Consider the following 17,279-nt stretch of genomic DNA (forward strand, 5'->3'; position numbering starts at 1 on the left):
AGATTCAACAAAACTATCCAAGAATATTCAATATTATATTCTGATCTTGGTGGTGAATGAGGTGTAAAAGCGATTTGGGTGTCTAGAAAAAAAAAGCACGAAATAAATCCAATCAATGAACGATATTTTCTGTTTTATTCTATTCTTGATCTATGTTTAACAGATAATAAAAACACACTCAAAGGACCTCTGAATGATATAGGTGTGTTTTCTAAAACAATGTCCCAGCAAAAGAGAATACATTCTTGAAGATCTGCTAATGGTTAATATATTAAATCAGATCGATCATATCTCTACTAGCCAATGACAAAAATATTAATTCAAATAATTCTGCGATTGATGTTGAAGACGTATAAGACGTATTTGTTATTTTAATTAAATCAGATCGATCATATCTCTACTAGCCAATGACAAAAATATTGATTCAAATAATTCTGTGATTGATGTTGAAGACAGTATTTTTTACAAGACGTATTTCTTATTTTAATTAAGCTTCACTGACGTTTTGCTCATTGCCAATTCCATATAATCGGAAATATTATAGATCTTTGACAAACCAACGTTTTAAAGATTCCTGAAAATAAGGAAATCGAACTTAAGTTGAACGTGAAACAGCGATTTTGGACTTTTTGGACAAAAATAAAAAAACGTTGTTATTCGACTAGAACCTAAAGGCCCTAACAAATCAACTAAGGAAACTGTTGCGATATGATGACCATTAAGATCGCGATACTTCAGTACCCGGAAGTGGATGGTGCTCAACACGTTTCAATTGTAATGGATGGCCAGCTGACGTAAACTTGTATCTGATATCAATAATGTTCCGATTCTACATAACAGCAAAACCATAACGTTGAATTTGATATATATATGTTACAGTATTTATAAAAGAGCAAAAATACAGTCATGGAAGATGTAACGATAGAGACAGCCGAGGAGATCTTAGCCAAGCAACATCGCAAGGAGAAGAAGGACCTGCAAGGTTGGTAGCTAGATGTAATGTTATGATTTACAATTATGTCTTTGCTAGCTAGCCACTTTTACAATTACTGTTTTAATAATTTGCAATTCAACATGTACTGGTAATCACGCTGTAGCTTCCTGAGTGGGATAGATAAGACATACCTATCTGTTATTCTAACTAGCTAATAATAACAAGTCTAACTTGTTGAAAATCAAGACAGCAATTTAGTTTAGCCAAATAAACTTGTATCTGTGGTTAGCTAGCTAATTGTTATGACCGTATGACTGCTGTAGGATGTTATGACCGTATGACTGCTGTAGGCTGTTGTTATGGCCATGTGACTGCTGTAGGATGTTATGACTGTATGACTGCTGTAGGATGTTGTTATGACCTTATGACTGCTGTAGGCTATTGTTATGGCCGTATGACTGCTGTAGGCTGTTGTTATGGGTCTATGACTGCTGTAGGATGTTATGACCGTATGACTGCTGTAGGATGTTATGACCGTATGACTGCTGTAGGATGTTATGACCGTATGACTGCTGTAGGCTGTTGTTACGACCTTATGACTGCTGTAGGCTGTTGTTATGGGTCTATGACTGCTGTAGGATGTTATGACCGTATGACTGCTGTAGGATGTTATGACCGTATGACTGCTGTAGGCTGTTGTTATGACTACTGTAGGATGTTGTTATGACCATATGACTGCTGTAGGATGATGTTATGACTGCTGTAGGATGTTGTTATGACTGCTGTAGGATGTTGTTATGACTGCTGTAGGATGTTATGACCGTATGACTGCTGTAGGATGTTGTTATGACCGTATGACTACTGTAGGATGTTGTTATGACCGTATGACTGCTGTAGGATGTTGTTATGACCGTATGACTACTGTAGGATGTTGTTATGACTGCTGTAGGATGTTGTTATGACCGTATGACTGCTGTAGGATGTTGTTATGACCGTATGACTGCTGTAGGATGTTGTTATGACCGTATGACTACTGTAGGATGTTGTTATGACTGCTGTAGGATGTTGTTATGACTGCTGTAGGATGTTGTTATGACTGTATGACTGCTGTAGGATGTTGTTATGACTGCTGTAGGATGTTGTTATGACTGTATGACTGCTGTAGGATGTTGTTATGACTGCTGTAGGATGTTGTTATGACTGTATGACTGCTGTAGGATGTTGTTATGACTGCTGTAGGATGTTGTTATGACTGCTGTAGGATGTTGTTATGACTACAGTAGGATGTTGTTATGACTACTGTAGGATGTTGTTATGACTACTGTAGGATGTTGTTATGACTGCTGTAGGATGTTATGACTGTATGACTGCTGTAGGATGTTGTTATGACCGTATGACTGCTGTAGGATGTTGTTATGACCGTATGACTACTGTAGGATGTTGTTATGACCGTATGACTGCTGTAGGATGTTGTTATGACTGCTGTAGGATGTTGTTATGACTGCTGTAGGATGTTGTTATGACTGCTGTAGGATGTTATGACCGTATGACTGCTGTAGGATGTTGTTATGACCGTATGACTACTGTAGGATGTTGTTATGACCGTATGACTGCTGTAGGATGTTGTTATGACCGTATGACTACTGTAGGATGTTGTTATGACCGTATGACTGCTGTAGGATGTTGTTATGACCGTATGACTACTGTAGGATGTTGTTATGACTGCTGTAGGATGTTGTTATGACTGCTGTAGGATGTTGTTATGACTGTATGACTGCTGTAGGATGTTGTTATGACTGCTGTAGGATGTTGTTATGACTGTATGACTGCTGTAGGATGTTGTTATGACTGCTGTAGGATGTTGTTATGACTGTATGACTGCTGTAGGATGTTGTTATGACTGCTGTAGGATGTTGTTATGACTGCTGTAGGATGTTGTTATGACTGCTGTAGGATGTTGTTATGACTACTGTAGGATGTTGTTATGACTACTGTAGGATGTTGTTATGACTACTGTAGGATGTTGTTATGACTGCTGTAGGATGTTATGACCGTATGACTGCTGTAGGATGTTGTTATGACCGTATGACTGCTGTAGGATGTTGTTATGACCGTATGACTACTGTAGGATGTTGTTATGACCGTATGACTGCTGTAGGATGTTGTTATGACTGCTGTAGGATGTTGTTATGACCGTATGACTGCTGTAGGATGTTGTTATGACTGTATGACTGCTGTAGGATGTTATGACTACTGTAGGATGTTGTTATGACTGCTGTAGGATGTTGTTATGACTACTGTAGGATGTTGTTATGACTACTGTAGGATGTTGTTATGACTGCTGTAGGATGTTATGACCGTATGACTGCTGTAGGATGTTATGACTACTGTAGGATGTTGTTATGACTGCTGTAGGATGTTGTTATGACTACTGTAGGATGTTGTTATGACTACTGTAGGATGTTGTTATGACTGCTGTAGGATGTTATGACCGTATGACTGCTGTAGGATGTTGTTATGACCGTATGACTGCTGTAGGATGTTGTTATGACCGTATGACTGCTGTAGGATGTTGTTATGACCGTATGACTACTGTAGGATGTTGTTATGACCGTATGACTGCTGTATGATGTTGTTATGACTGCTGTAGGATGTTGTTATGACAGTATGACTGCTGTAGGATGTTGTTATGACTACTGTAGGATGTTGTTATGACTGCTGTAGGATGTTGTTATGACTGCTGTAGGATGTTGTTATGACTGCTGTAGGATGTTGTTATGACTGCTGTAGGATGTTGTTATGACTGTTTGACTGCTGTAGGATGTTGTTATGACTGCTGTAGGATGTTGTTATGACTGCTGTAGGATGTTGTTATGACTGTATGACTGCTGTAGGATGTTGTTATGACTACTGTAGGCTGTTGTTATGGCCGTATGACTGCTGTAGGATGTTGTTATGACTACTGTAGGCTGTTGTTATGGCCGTATGACTACTGTAGGATGTTGTTTTGACCTTATGACTGCTGTAGGATGTTGTTATGGCCGTATGACTACTGTAGGATGTTGTTATGGCCATGTGACTGCTGTAGGATGTTGTTATGACCATGTGACTGCTGTAGGATGTTGTTATGGCCATGTGACTGCTGTAGGATGTTGTTATGGCCATGTGACTGCTGTAGGATGTTGTTATGACCGTATGACTGCTGTAGGATGTTGTTATGACCATGTGACTGCTGTAGGATGTTGTTATGACTACTGTAGGATGTTGTTATGACTGTATGACTACTGTAGGATGTTGTTATGACTACTGTAGGATGTTGTTATGACTACTGTAGGATGTTGTTATGACTGTATGACTACTGTAGGATGTTGTTATGACTGTATGACTACTGTAGGATGTTGTTATGACTGTATGACTGCTGTAGGATGTTGTTATGACCGTATGACTGCTGTAGGATGTTGTTATGACCGTATGACTGCTGTAGGATGTTGTTATGACTGTATGACTGCTGTAGGATGTTATGACCGTATGACTGCTGTAGGATGTTGTTATGACTACTGTAGGATGTTGTTATGGACGTATGACTACTGTAGGATGTTGTTATGGCCGTTTGACTGCTGTAGGATGTTGTTATGGCCGTTTGACTGCTGTAGGATGTTGTTATGACTACTGTAGGCTGTTGTTATGACTACTGTAGGATGTTGTTATGACTGCTGTAGGATGTTGTTATGACTACTGTAGGCTGTTGTTATGACTGTATGACTACTGTAGGATGTTGTTATGGCCGTTTGACTACTGTAGGATGTTGTTATGGCCGTTTGACTGCTGTAGGATGTTGTTATGACTACTGTAGGCTGTTGTTATGACTACTGTAGGATGTTGTTATGACTGTATGACTACTGTAGGATGTTGTTATGACTACTGTAGGATGTTGTTATGACTACTGTAGGCTGTTGTTATGACTACTGTAGGATGTTGTTATGACTGTATGACTACTGTAGGATGTTGTTATGACTACTGTAGGATGTTGTTATGACTACTGTAGGATGTTGTTATGACTGTATGACTACTGTAGGATGTTGTTATGACTACTGTAGGATGTTGTTATGACTACTGTAGGATGTTGTTATGACTGTATGACTACTGTAGGATGTTGTTATGACTGTATGACTACTGTAGGATGTTGTTATGACTGTATGACTGCTGTAGGATGTTGTTATGACCGTATGACTGCTGTAGGATGTTGTTATGACCGTATGACTGCTGTAGGATGTTGTTATGACTGTATGACTGCTGTAGGATGTTGTTATGACCGTATGACTGCTGTAGGATGTTGTTATGACTACTGTAGGATGTTGTTATGGACGTATGACTACTGTAGGATGTTGTTATGGCCGTTTGACTGCTGTAGGATGTTGTTATGGCCGTTTGACTGCTGTAGGATGTTGTTATGACTACTGTAGGCTGTTGTTATGACTACTGTAGGATGTTGTTATGACTGCTGTAGGATGTTGTTATGACTACTGTAGGCTGTTGTTATGACTGTATGACTACTGTAGGATGTTGTTATGGCCGTTTGACTACTGTAGGATGTTGTTATGGCCGTTTGACTGCTGTAGGATGTTGTTATGACTACTGTAGGCTGTTGTTATGACTACTGTAGGATGTTGTTATGACTGTATGACTACTGTAGGATGTTGTTATGACTACTGTAGGATGTTGTTATGACTACTGTAGGCTGTTGTTATGACTACTGTAGGATGTTGTTATGACTGTATGACTACTGTAGGATGTTGTTATGACTACTGTAGGATGTTGTTATGACTACTGTAGGCTGTTGTTATGACTACTGTAGGATGTTGTTATGACTGTATGACTGCTGTAGGATGTTGTTATGACTACTGTAGGATGTTGTTATGACTACTGTAGGATGTTGTTATGACTGTATGACTACTGTAGGATGTTGTTATGACTGTATGACTACTGTAGGATGTTGTTATGACTACTGTAGGATGTTGTTATGACTACTGTAGGCTGTTGTTATGACTACTGTAGGATGTTGTTATGACTGTATGACTGCTGTAGGATGTTGTTATGACTACTGTAGGATGTTGTTATGACTACTGTAGGATGTTGTTATGACTACTGTAGGATGTTGTTATGACTACTGTAGGATGTTGTTATGACTGCTGTAGAATGTTGTTATGACTACTGTAGGATGTTGTTATGACTACTGTAGGATGTTGTTATGACTGCTGTAGGATGTTGTTATGACTACTGTAGGCTGTTGTTATGACTACTGTAGGATGTTGTTATGACTGCTGTAGGATGTTGTTATGACTGCTGTAGGATGTTGTTATGACTGCTGTAGAATATTGTTATGACCGTATGACTGCTGTAGGATGTTGTTATGACTGCTGTAGGATGTTGTTATGACCGTATGACTGCTGTAGGATGTTGTTATGACTACTGTAGGATGTTGTTATGACTGCTGTAGGATGTTGTTATGACCGTTGACTGCTGTAGGATGTTGTTATGGCCGTATGACTGCTGTAGGATGTTGTTATGACTACTGTAGAATATTGTTATGACCGTATGACTGCTGTAGGATGTTGTTATGACTGCTGTAGGATGTTGTTATGACCGTATGACTGCTGTAGGATGTTGTTATGACTGTATGACTGCTGTAGGATGTTGTTATGACCGTATGACTGCTGTAGGATGTTGTTATGACTACTGTAGGATGTTGTTATGGACGTATGACTACTGTAGGATGTTGTTATGGCCGTTTGACTGCTGTAGGATGTTGTTATGACTACTGTAGGCTGTTGTTATGACTACTGTAGGATGTTGTTATGACTGCTGTAGGATGTTGTTATGACTACTGTAGGCTGTTGTTATGACTGTATGACTACTGTAGGATGTTGTTATGGCCGTTTGACTACTGTAGGATGTTGTTATGGCCGTTTGACTGCTGTAGGATGTTGTTATGACTACTGTAGGCTGTTGTTATGACTACTGTAGGATGTTGTTATGACTGTATGACTACTGTAGGATGTTGTTATGACTACTGTAGGATGTTGTTATGACTACTGTAGGCTGTTGTTATGACTACTGTAGGATGTTGTTATGACTGTATGACTACTGTAGGATGTTGTTATGACTACTGTAGGATGTTGTTATGACTACTGTAGGCTGTTTTTATGACTACTGTAGGATGTTGTTATGACTGTATGACTGCTGTAGGATGTTGTTATGACTACTGTAGGATGTTGTTATGGCCGTTTGACTGCTGTAGGATGTTGTTATGGCCGTTTGACTGCTGTAGGATGTTGTTATGACTACTGTAGGCTGTTGTTATGTCTACTGTAGGATGTTGTTATGACTGTATGACTGCTGTAGGATGTTGTTATGACTACTGTAGGATGTTGTTATGACTGTATGACTACTGTAGGATGTTGTTATGACTGTATGACTACTGTAGGATGTTGTTATGACTACTGTAGGATGTTGTTTTGACTACTGTAGGCTGTTGTTATGACTACTGTAGGATGTTGTTATGACTGTATGACTGCTGTAGGATGTTGTTATGACCGTATGACTGCTGTAGGATGTTGTTATGGCCGTATGACTGCTGTAGGATGTTGTTATGACTGCTGTAGGATGTTGTTATGACCGTATGACTGCTGTAGGATGTTGTTATGGCCGTATGACTGCTGTAGGATGTTGTTATGACTGCTGTAGGATGTTGTTATGGCCGTATGACTGCTGTAGGATGTTGTTATGACTACTGTAGAATATTGTTATGACCGTATGACTGCTGTAGGATGTTATGACCTTATGACTGCTGTAGGCTGTTGATATGACCGTATGACTACTGGAGAATATTGTGATATGTGAGAAGCGGACATAAACCACTCATAAATGTTTCAGCTCAAATCCAGAGCATGAAAAATGCTGTCCCCAAAAATGACAAGAAGAGGCGTAAACAGCTGACTGAGGACATCGTGAAGCTGGAGGCTGAGCTGAATCAGAAACACAACGAGGAGCTCCAACAACTGGACTCATCAGGAGAGAAGACGGTAACTGTTGTCAATCTACTGATGACCAATCAAATCTGTTGTCTACATATCAGCCATACTGATGACCAATCAAATCTGTTGTCTACATATCAGCCATACTGATGACCAATCAAATCTGTTGTCTACATATCAGCCATACTGATGACCAATCAAATCTGTTGTCTACATATCAGCCATACTGATGACCAATCAAATCTGTTGTCTACATATCAGCCATACTGATGACCAATCAAATCTGTTGTCTACATATCAGTCTGACCAACATATCAGCCATACTGATGACCAATCAAATCTGTTGTCTACATATCAGCCATACTGATGATGACATACTGATGACCAATCAAATCTGTTGTCTACATATCAGCCATACTGATGACCAATCAAATCTGTTGTCTACATATCAGCCATACTGATGACCAATCAAATCTGTTGTCTACATATCAGCCATACTGATGACCAATCAAATCTGTTGTCTACATATCAGCCATACTGATGACCAATCAAATCTGTTGTCTACATATCAGCCATACTGATGACCAATCAAATCTGTTGTCTACATATCAGCCATACTGATGACCAATCAAATCTGTTGTCTACATATCAGCCATACTGATGACCAATCAAATGTTTTGACTTCTAGTTGCACCACACTTTCCCAAACCAACTTTCTGTTCAATGTGTAAATGTATGTTCTCTTAACTGTAGTGCTTTGTGTTTTATGTTGTGAATGTTCTCTTCAGCGTTGTTTTCTGCTATTTTCTCTTGGAAAAGAGATCGTTTATCTCAATGCGACTTACCTGGTCATAAAAATAATAAGAAACTTGATCAAGGCATTTAACCCCAATTTCTCTAGGGGCGCTTGACAATGGTGACCCTGGCTGCGACCCAGGGTTATTATAGTAAACAGAAAAAATGAAACCAAAACTATTCACGAAGAAACTATTTGGTAAACTGAAATAAAAAAGAATTAATAAATCCGCTTGAAAACTACAACTATACTGAAAATATATCTTTGACTCAAAACGAAATAAAATAAAAATCATCATGAATTATGTTGCATGTTAGTTATTCTTCTAGACTTCTAAACTACATTTTTTTTTGGGGTGGGGGGGTTTAAGGTACTTCATCTGGTGAGTAAATAATTATGTGTCCAGAAGATGGTGATGTTTCCTAGCTTGTGCATCACTATCACTACAGGGAAATCACTCTGGTATTACTTCCCCCCCAGGGGAAATCTCTCGGATCACCTCTTCCTCTCTGGTATTACTTCCCCCCATTTGCAGAGCGGTCAAATCTCTCGGTTCACCTCTTCCTCGCTGGTATTACTTGGCCCCCCCCCCATTTGCAAGACATTCCCCCCAAAAAACTAATAGAAATAAAAACTCATATAATAACACAACACTATGATAACCTTCCTGTGACCCCACTCCCTCCCTGATAACCTTCCTGTGACCCCACTCCCTCCCTGATAACCTTCCTGTGACCCCACTCCCTCCCTGATAACCTTGCTGTGACCCCACACCCCGATATTCTTGCTGTGACCCCACACCCTGATAACCTTTCTGTGACCCTTCTCCCTGATAACCTTGCCGTGACCCCACACCCTCCCTGATAACCTTTCTGTGACCCTTCTCCCTGATAACCTTCCTGTGACCCCACACCCTCCCACCCTCCTTTCTAGGGAGTTTTTCCTAGCGACCGTGCTTCTACACCTGCATTGCTTGCTGTTTGGGGTTTTAGGCTGGGTTTCTGTACAGCACTTTGAGATATCAGCTGATGTACGAAGGGCTATATCAATAAATTTGATTTGATAACCTTGCCGTGATTCCACACCCCGATAACCTTGCTGTGACCCCACCCTGATAACCTTCCTGTGACCCCACACCCCGATAACCTTCCTGTGACCCCACACCCTCCCTGATAACCTTGCTGTGACTCCACACCCTCCCTGATAACCTTGCTGTGACCCCACACCCCGATAACCTTGCCGTGACTCCACACCCTCCCCGATAACCTTGCTGTGACCCCACACCCTGATAACCTTGCTGTGACTCCTCCCTGATAACCTTGCTGTGACCCCACACCCTAACCTGATAACCCGTGACCCCACACTCCTGATAACCTTGCCGTGACCCCACACCCTGATAACCTTGCTGTGACTCCACACCCTGATAACCTTGCTGTGACTCCACACCCTGATAACCTTGCTGTGACCCCACACCCTCCCTGATAACCTTGCTGTGACCCCACACCCTCCCTGATAACCTTGCTGTGACCCCACACCCTCCCTGATAACCTTGCTGTGACCCCACACCCTCCCTGATAACCTTGCTGTGACCCCACACCCTGATAACCTTACTGTGACCCCACACCCTGATAACCTTGCTGTGACTCCACACCCTGATAACCTTGCTGTGACCCCACACCCTCCCTGATAACCTTGCTGTGACTCCACTCCCTGATAACCTTGATGTGACTCCACACCCTCCCTGATAACCTTGCTGTGACTCCACTCCCTGATAACCTTGCTGTGACCCCACACCCTGATAACCTAGCTGTGACCCCACACCCTCCCTGATAACCTTGCTGTGACCCACACCCTGTGATAACCTTGCTGTGACCCCACACCCTCCCTGATAACCTTGCTGTGACCCCACACCCTCCCTGATAACCTTGACCCCATCCTCCCTGATAACCTTGCTGTGACCCCCACACCCTCCCTGATAACCTTGCTGTGACCCCACACCCTGATAACCTTGCTGTGACCCCACTCCCTGATAACCTTGCCGTGACCCCACACCCTCCCTGATAACCTTGCTGTGACCCCACACCCTGATAACCTTGCCGTGACCCCACACCCCGATAACCTTGCCGTGACCCCACACCCTCCCTGATAACCTTGCCGTGACCCCACACCCTGATAACCTTGCTGTGACTCCACACCCTCCCTGATAACCTTGCCGTGACCCCACACCCCGATAACCTTGCCGTGACCCCACACCCTGATAACCTTGCTGTGACCCCACACCCTCCCTGATAACCTTGCTGTGACCCCACACCCTGATAACCTTACTGTGACCCCACACCCTGATAACCTTGCTGTGACCCCACACCCTGATAACCTTGCTGTGACCCCCCCACACCCTGATAACCTTGCTGTGACCCCACACCCTGATAACCTTGCTGTGACCCCACACCCCCTGATAACCTTGCTGTGACCCCACACCCTGATAACCTTGCTGTGACTCCACACCCTGATAACCTTGCTGTGACTCCACACCCTGATAACCTTGCTGTGACCCCACACCCTGATAACCTTCCTGTGACCCCACTCCCTGATAACCTTTCTGTGATTCCACACCCCGATAACCTTCCTGTGACCCCACACCCTGATAACCTTACTGTGATTCCACACCCTCCCTGATAACCTTGCTGTGACCCCACTCCCTCCCAGATAACCTTGCTGTGACCCCACACCCTGATAACCTTGCTGTGACCCCACACCCCGATAACCTTCCTGTGACCCCACACCCCTGATAACCTTCCTGTGACCCCACACCCTGATAACCTTGCTGTGACCCCACACCCCGATAACCTTCCTGTGACCCCAATCCCTCGCTGATAACCTTTCTGTGACCCCACACCCCCTGATAACCTTTCTGTGACCCCACACCCTGATAACCTTCCTGTGACCCCACTCCCTCCCTGATAACCTTGCTGTGACCCCACTCCCTCCCTGATAACCTTACTGTGACCCCACACCCTGATAACCTTGCTGTGACCCCACTCCCTCCCTGATAACCTTGCTGTGACTCCACACCCTGATAACCTTGCTGTGACTCCACACCCTGATAACCTTGCTGTGACCCCACACCCTCCCTGATAACCTTGCTGTGACCCCACACCCTGATAACCTTGCTGTGACCCCACACCCTCCCTGATAACCTTGCTGTGACCCCACACCCTGATAACCTTGCTGTGACCCCACACCTCCCTGATAACCTTGCTGTGACTCCACACCCTCCCTGATAACCTTGCTGTGACTCCACTCCCTGATAACCTTGCTGTGACCCCACTCCCTCCCTGATAACCTTGCCGTGACCCCACACCCCGATAACCTGCCGTGACCCCACACCCTCCCTGATAACCTTGCTGTGACTCCACACCCTGATAACCTTGCTGTGACTCCACACCCTGATAACCTTGCTGTGACCCCACACCCTCCCTGATAACCTTGCTGTGACTCCACACCCCCTGATAACCTTGCTGTGACCCACTCCCTCCCTGATAACCTTGCTGTGACCCCACACCCTGATAACCTTGCTGTGACCCCACACCCTGATAACCTTGCTGTGACTCCACACCCTGATAACCTTGCTGTGACTCCACACCCTGATAACCTTGCTGTGACCCCACACCCTGATAACCTTGCTGTGACTCCACACCCTCCCTGATAACCTTGCTGTGACTCCACTCCCTGATAACCTTGCTGTGACCCTTCTCCCTGATAACCTTGCCGTGACCCCACTCCCTGATAACCTTGCCGTGACCCCACTCCCTGATAACCTTGCTGTGACCCCACACCCTCCCTGATAACCTTGCTGTGACCCCACACCCTCCCTGATAACCTTGCTGTGACCCCACACCCTGATAACCTTGCTGTGACCCCACACCCTGATAACCTTGCTGTGACCCCACACCCTCCCTGATAACCTTGCTGTGACCCCACACCCCCCCTGATAACCTTGCTGTGACCCCACACCCTCCCTGATAACCTTGCTGTGACCCCACACCCTGATAACCTTGCTGTGACTCCACACCCTCCCTGATAACCTTGCTGTGACCCCACACCCCGATAACCTTGCTGTGACCCCACCCACCCTGATAACCTTGCTGTGACCTCCACACTCCCTGATAACCTTGCTGTGACCCCACACCCTGATAACCTTGCTGTGACCCCACACCCTCCCTGATAACCTTGCTGTGACCCCACACCCTGATAACCTTGCTGTGACCCCACACCCTGATAACCTTGCTGTGACCCCACACCCTGATAACCTTGCTGTGACCCCACACCCTCCCTGATAACCTTGCTGTGACTCCACACCCTGATAACCTTGCTGTGACTCCACACCCTGATAACCTTGCCGTGACCCCACACCCTCCCTGATAACCTTACTGTGACTCCACACCCTAATAACCTTGATGTGACTCCACACCTCCCTGATAACCTTGCTGTGACCCCACACCCTGATAACCTTGATAACCTTGCTGTGACCCACACCCTCCCTGATAACCTTGCTGTGACCCCAACCCTGATAACCTTGCTGTGACCCCACACCCTGATAACCTTGCTGTGACCCCACACCCTCCCTGATAACCTTGCTGTGACCCCACACCCTGATAACCTCCACCCACTCCCCTGTTAACCTTGCTGTGACCCACACCCTGATAACCTTGCTGTGACCCCACACCCTGATAACCTTGCTGTGACCCCACACCCCTGATAACCTTGCTGTGACCCCACACCCTCCCTGATAACCTTGCTGTGACCCCACACCCTGATAACCTTGTGACCCCACACCCTGATAACCTTGCTGTGACCCCACACCCTCCCTGATAACCTTGCTGTGACCCCACTCCCTGATAACCTTGCTGTGACCCCACACCTCCCTGATAACCTTGCTGTGACCCCACACCCTGATAACCTTGCTGTGACCCCACACCTGATAACCTTGCTGTGACCCCACACCCTGATAACCTTGCTGTGACCCACACCCTGATAACCTTGCTGTGACCCCACACCCCTGATAACCTTGCTGTGACCCCACACCCTGATAACCTTGCTGTGACCCACACCCTGATAACCTTGCTGTGACCCCACACCCTGATAACCTTGCTGTGACCCCACTCCCTCCCTGATAACCTTGCTGTGACCCACACCCTGATAACCTTGCTGTGACCCCACACCCTGATAACCTTGCTGTGACCCCACTCCTCCCTGATAACCTTGCTGTGACCCCACACCCTGATAACCTTGCTGTGACCCCACACCCTGATAACCTTGCTGTGACCCCACACCCCCTGATAACCTTGCTGTGACCCCACACCCTGATAACCTTGCTGTGACCCCCTGACTCCCTGATAACCTTGCTGTGACCCACACCCTCCCTGATAACCTTGCTGTGACCCCACTCCCTGATAACCTTGCTGTGACCCACACCCTGATAACCTTGCTGTGACCCCACACCCTGATAACCTTGCTGTGACCCCACACCCTCCCTGATAACCTTTCTGTGACCCCACACCCTGATAACCTTGCTGTGACCCCACACTCCCTGATAACCTTGCTGTGACCCCACACCCTCCCTGATAACCTTGCTGTGACCTCCACACCCTGATAACCTTGCTGTGACCCCACTCCCTGATAACCTTGCTGTGACCCCACACCCTGATAACCTTGCTGTGACCCCACACCCTGATAACCTTGCTGTGACCCCACACCCTGATAACCTTGCTGTGACCCCACACCCTGATAACCTTGCTGTGACCCCACACCCTGATAACCTTGCTGTGACCCCACTCCCTGATAACCTTGCTGTGACCCCACACCCTCCCTGATAACCTTTCTGTGACCCCACACCCTGATAACCTTGCTGTGACCCCACACCCTGATAACCTTGCTGTGACCCCACACCCTGATAACCTTGCTGTGACCCCACACCCTGATAACCTTGCTGTGACTCCACACCCTGATAACCTTGCTGTGACTCCACACCCTCCCTGATAACCTTGCTGTGACTCCACTCCCTGATAACCTTGCTGTGACCCTACTCCCTGATAACCTTGCCGTGACCCCACTCCCTGATAACCTTGCTGTGACCCCACACCCTCCCTGATAACCTTGCTGTGACCCCACTCCCTCCCTGTTAACCTTGCTGTGACCCCACACCCTGATAACCTTGCTGTGACCCCACACCCTCCCTGATAACCTTGCTGTGACCCCACACCCTCCCTGATAACCTTGCCGTGACCCCACACCCTGATAACCTTGCTGTGACCCCACACCCTCCCTGATAACCTTGCCGTGACCCCACACCCTGATAACCTTGCTGTGACTCCACACCCTCCCTGATAACCTTGCCGTGACCCCACACCCTGATAACCTTGCTGTGACCCCACACCCTGATAACCTTGCTGTGACTCCACACCCTCCCTGATAACCTTGCTGTGACCCCACACCCTGATAACCTTGCTGTGACCCCACACCCTGATAACCTTGCTGTGGGGTCACCCTGATAACCTTGCTGTGACCCCACACCCTGATAACCTTGCTGTGACCCCACACCCTCCCTGATAACCTTGCTGTGACCCCACACCCTGATAACCTTGCTGTGACCCCACACCCTGATAACCTTGCTGTGACCCCACACCCTGATAACCTTGCTGTGACCCCACACCCTGATAACCTTGCTGTGACCCCACACCCTGATAACCTTGCTGTGACCCCACACCCTGATAACCTTGCTGTGACCCCACACCCTGATAACCTTGCTGTGACCCCAATCCCTCCCTGATAACCTTGCTGTGACCCCACACCCTCCCTGATAACCTTGCTGTGACCCCACACCCTGATAACCTTGCTGTGACCCCACACCCTCCCTGATAACCTTGCTGTGACCCTTCTCCCTGATAACCTTGCCGTGATCCCACTCCCTGATAACCTTGCTGTGACCCCACATCCTCCCTGATAACCTTGCTGTGACCCCACTGATAACTTGCCTCACCCTGATAACCTTGCTGTGACCCCACACCCTGATAACCTTGCTGTGACCCCACCCTCCCTGATAACCTTGCTGTGACTCCACACCCTCCCTGATAACCTTGCTGTGACCCCACTCCCTGATAACCTTGCTGTGACCCCACACCCTCCCTGATAACCTTGCTGTGACCCCACACCCTGATAACCTTGCTGTGACCCCCTCCCTGATAACCTTGCTGTGACCCCACACCCTGATAACCTTGCTGTGACCCCACACCCTGATAACCTTGCTGTGACCCACACCCTCCCTGATAACCTTGCTGTGACTCCACACCCTGATAACCTTGCTGTGACTCCACACCCTGATAACCTTGCTGTGACTCCACACCCTGATAACCTTGCTGTGACTCCACTCCCCTGATAACCTTGCTGTGACTCCACACCCTGATAACCTTGCTGTGACCCCCACCCTGATAACCTTGCTGTGACCCCACACCCTGATAACCTTGCTGTGACCCCACACCCTGATAACCTTGCTGTGACCCCACACCCTCCCTGATAACCTTGCTGTGACCCACACCCTGATAACCTTGCTGTGACTCCACACCCTGATAACCTTGCTGTGACCCCACACCCTCCCTGATAACCTTGCTGTGACCCCACACCCTGATAACCTTGCTGTGACCCCACACCCTCCCTGATAACCTTGCTGTGACCCCACACCCTGATAACCTTGCTGTGACCCACACCCTGATAACCTTGCTGTGACTCCACACCCTGATAACCTTGCTGTGACCCCACACCCCCTGATAACCTTGCTGTGACCCCACACCCTGATAACCTTCCTGTGACCCCACACCCTGATAACCTTGCCTGTGACCCCACACCTTCCCCTGATAACCTTGCTGTGACCCCACCCACCTTGCTGTGACTCACACTCCCTGATAACCTTGCTGTGACCCCACACCCTGATAACCTTGCTGTGACCCCACACCCCTGATAACCTTGCTGTGACCCCACACTCCCTCCCTGATAACCTTGCTGTGACCCCACACCCTGATAACCTTGCTGTGACCCCACCCCTGATAACCTTGCTGTGACCCCACACCCTCCCTGATAACCTTGCTGTGACCCCACACCCTGATAACCTTGCTGTGACCCCACACCCTCCCTGATAACCTTGCTGTGACTCCACACCCTGATAACCTTGCTGTGACTCCACACCCTGATAACCTTGCTGTGACCCCACACCCTCCCTGATAACCTTGCTGTGACCCCACACCCTGATAACCTTGCTGTGACCCCACACCCTGATAACCTTGCTGTGACCCCCACCCTGATAACCTTGCTGTGACCCCACACCCTGATAACCTTGCTGTGACCCCACACCCTGATAACCTTGCTGTGACCCCACACCCTGATAACCTTTCTGTGACCCCACTCCCTGATAACCTTGCTGTGACCCCACACCCTCCCTGATAACCTTGCTGTGACCCCACAC

At 46.7% G+C, this 17,279-nt stretch overlaps 1 protein-coding gene across 2 annotated transcripts in view; it reads left to right on the forward strand.

Moving 5' to 3' along the window:
- Positions 1-729: 729 nt before the first annotated feature.
- The window catches only part of otud6b (OTU deubiquitinase 6B), a 51,805-nt gene continuing 35,255 nt past the window's right edge, over positions 730-17,279 (forward strand). The window contains exons 1-3 of one of the 2 annotated variants that reach the window (XM_065020117.1): positions 730-982; positions 7,868-8,016; positions 9,135-9,146. In XM_065020117.1, coding sequence (XP_064876189.1) covers positions 907-982; positions 7,868-8,016; positions 9,135-9,146 — 237 coding nt within the window. In that variant the 5' untranslated portion in view covers positions 730-906. The remainder of the gene's footprint in view (positions 983-7,867; positions 8,017-9,134; positions 9,147-17,279) is intronic. The other variant, XM_065020118.1, reaches the window with a different exon arrangement.

The sequence above is a fragment of the Oncorhynchus nerka genome, linkage group LG7 (genome assembly GCF_034236695.1).
Source record: "Oncorhynchus nerka isolate Pitt River linkage group LG7, Oner_Uvic_2.0, whole genome shotgun sequence".
Lineage (NCBI taxonomy): Eukaryota > Metazoa > Chordata > Actinopteri > Salmoniformes > Salmonidae > Oncorhynchus > Oncorhynchus nerka.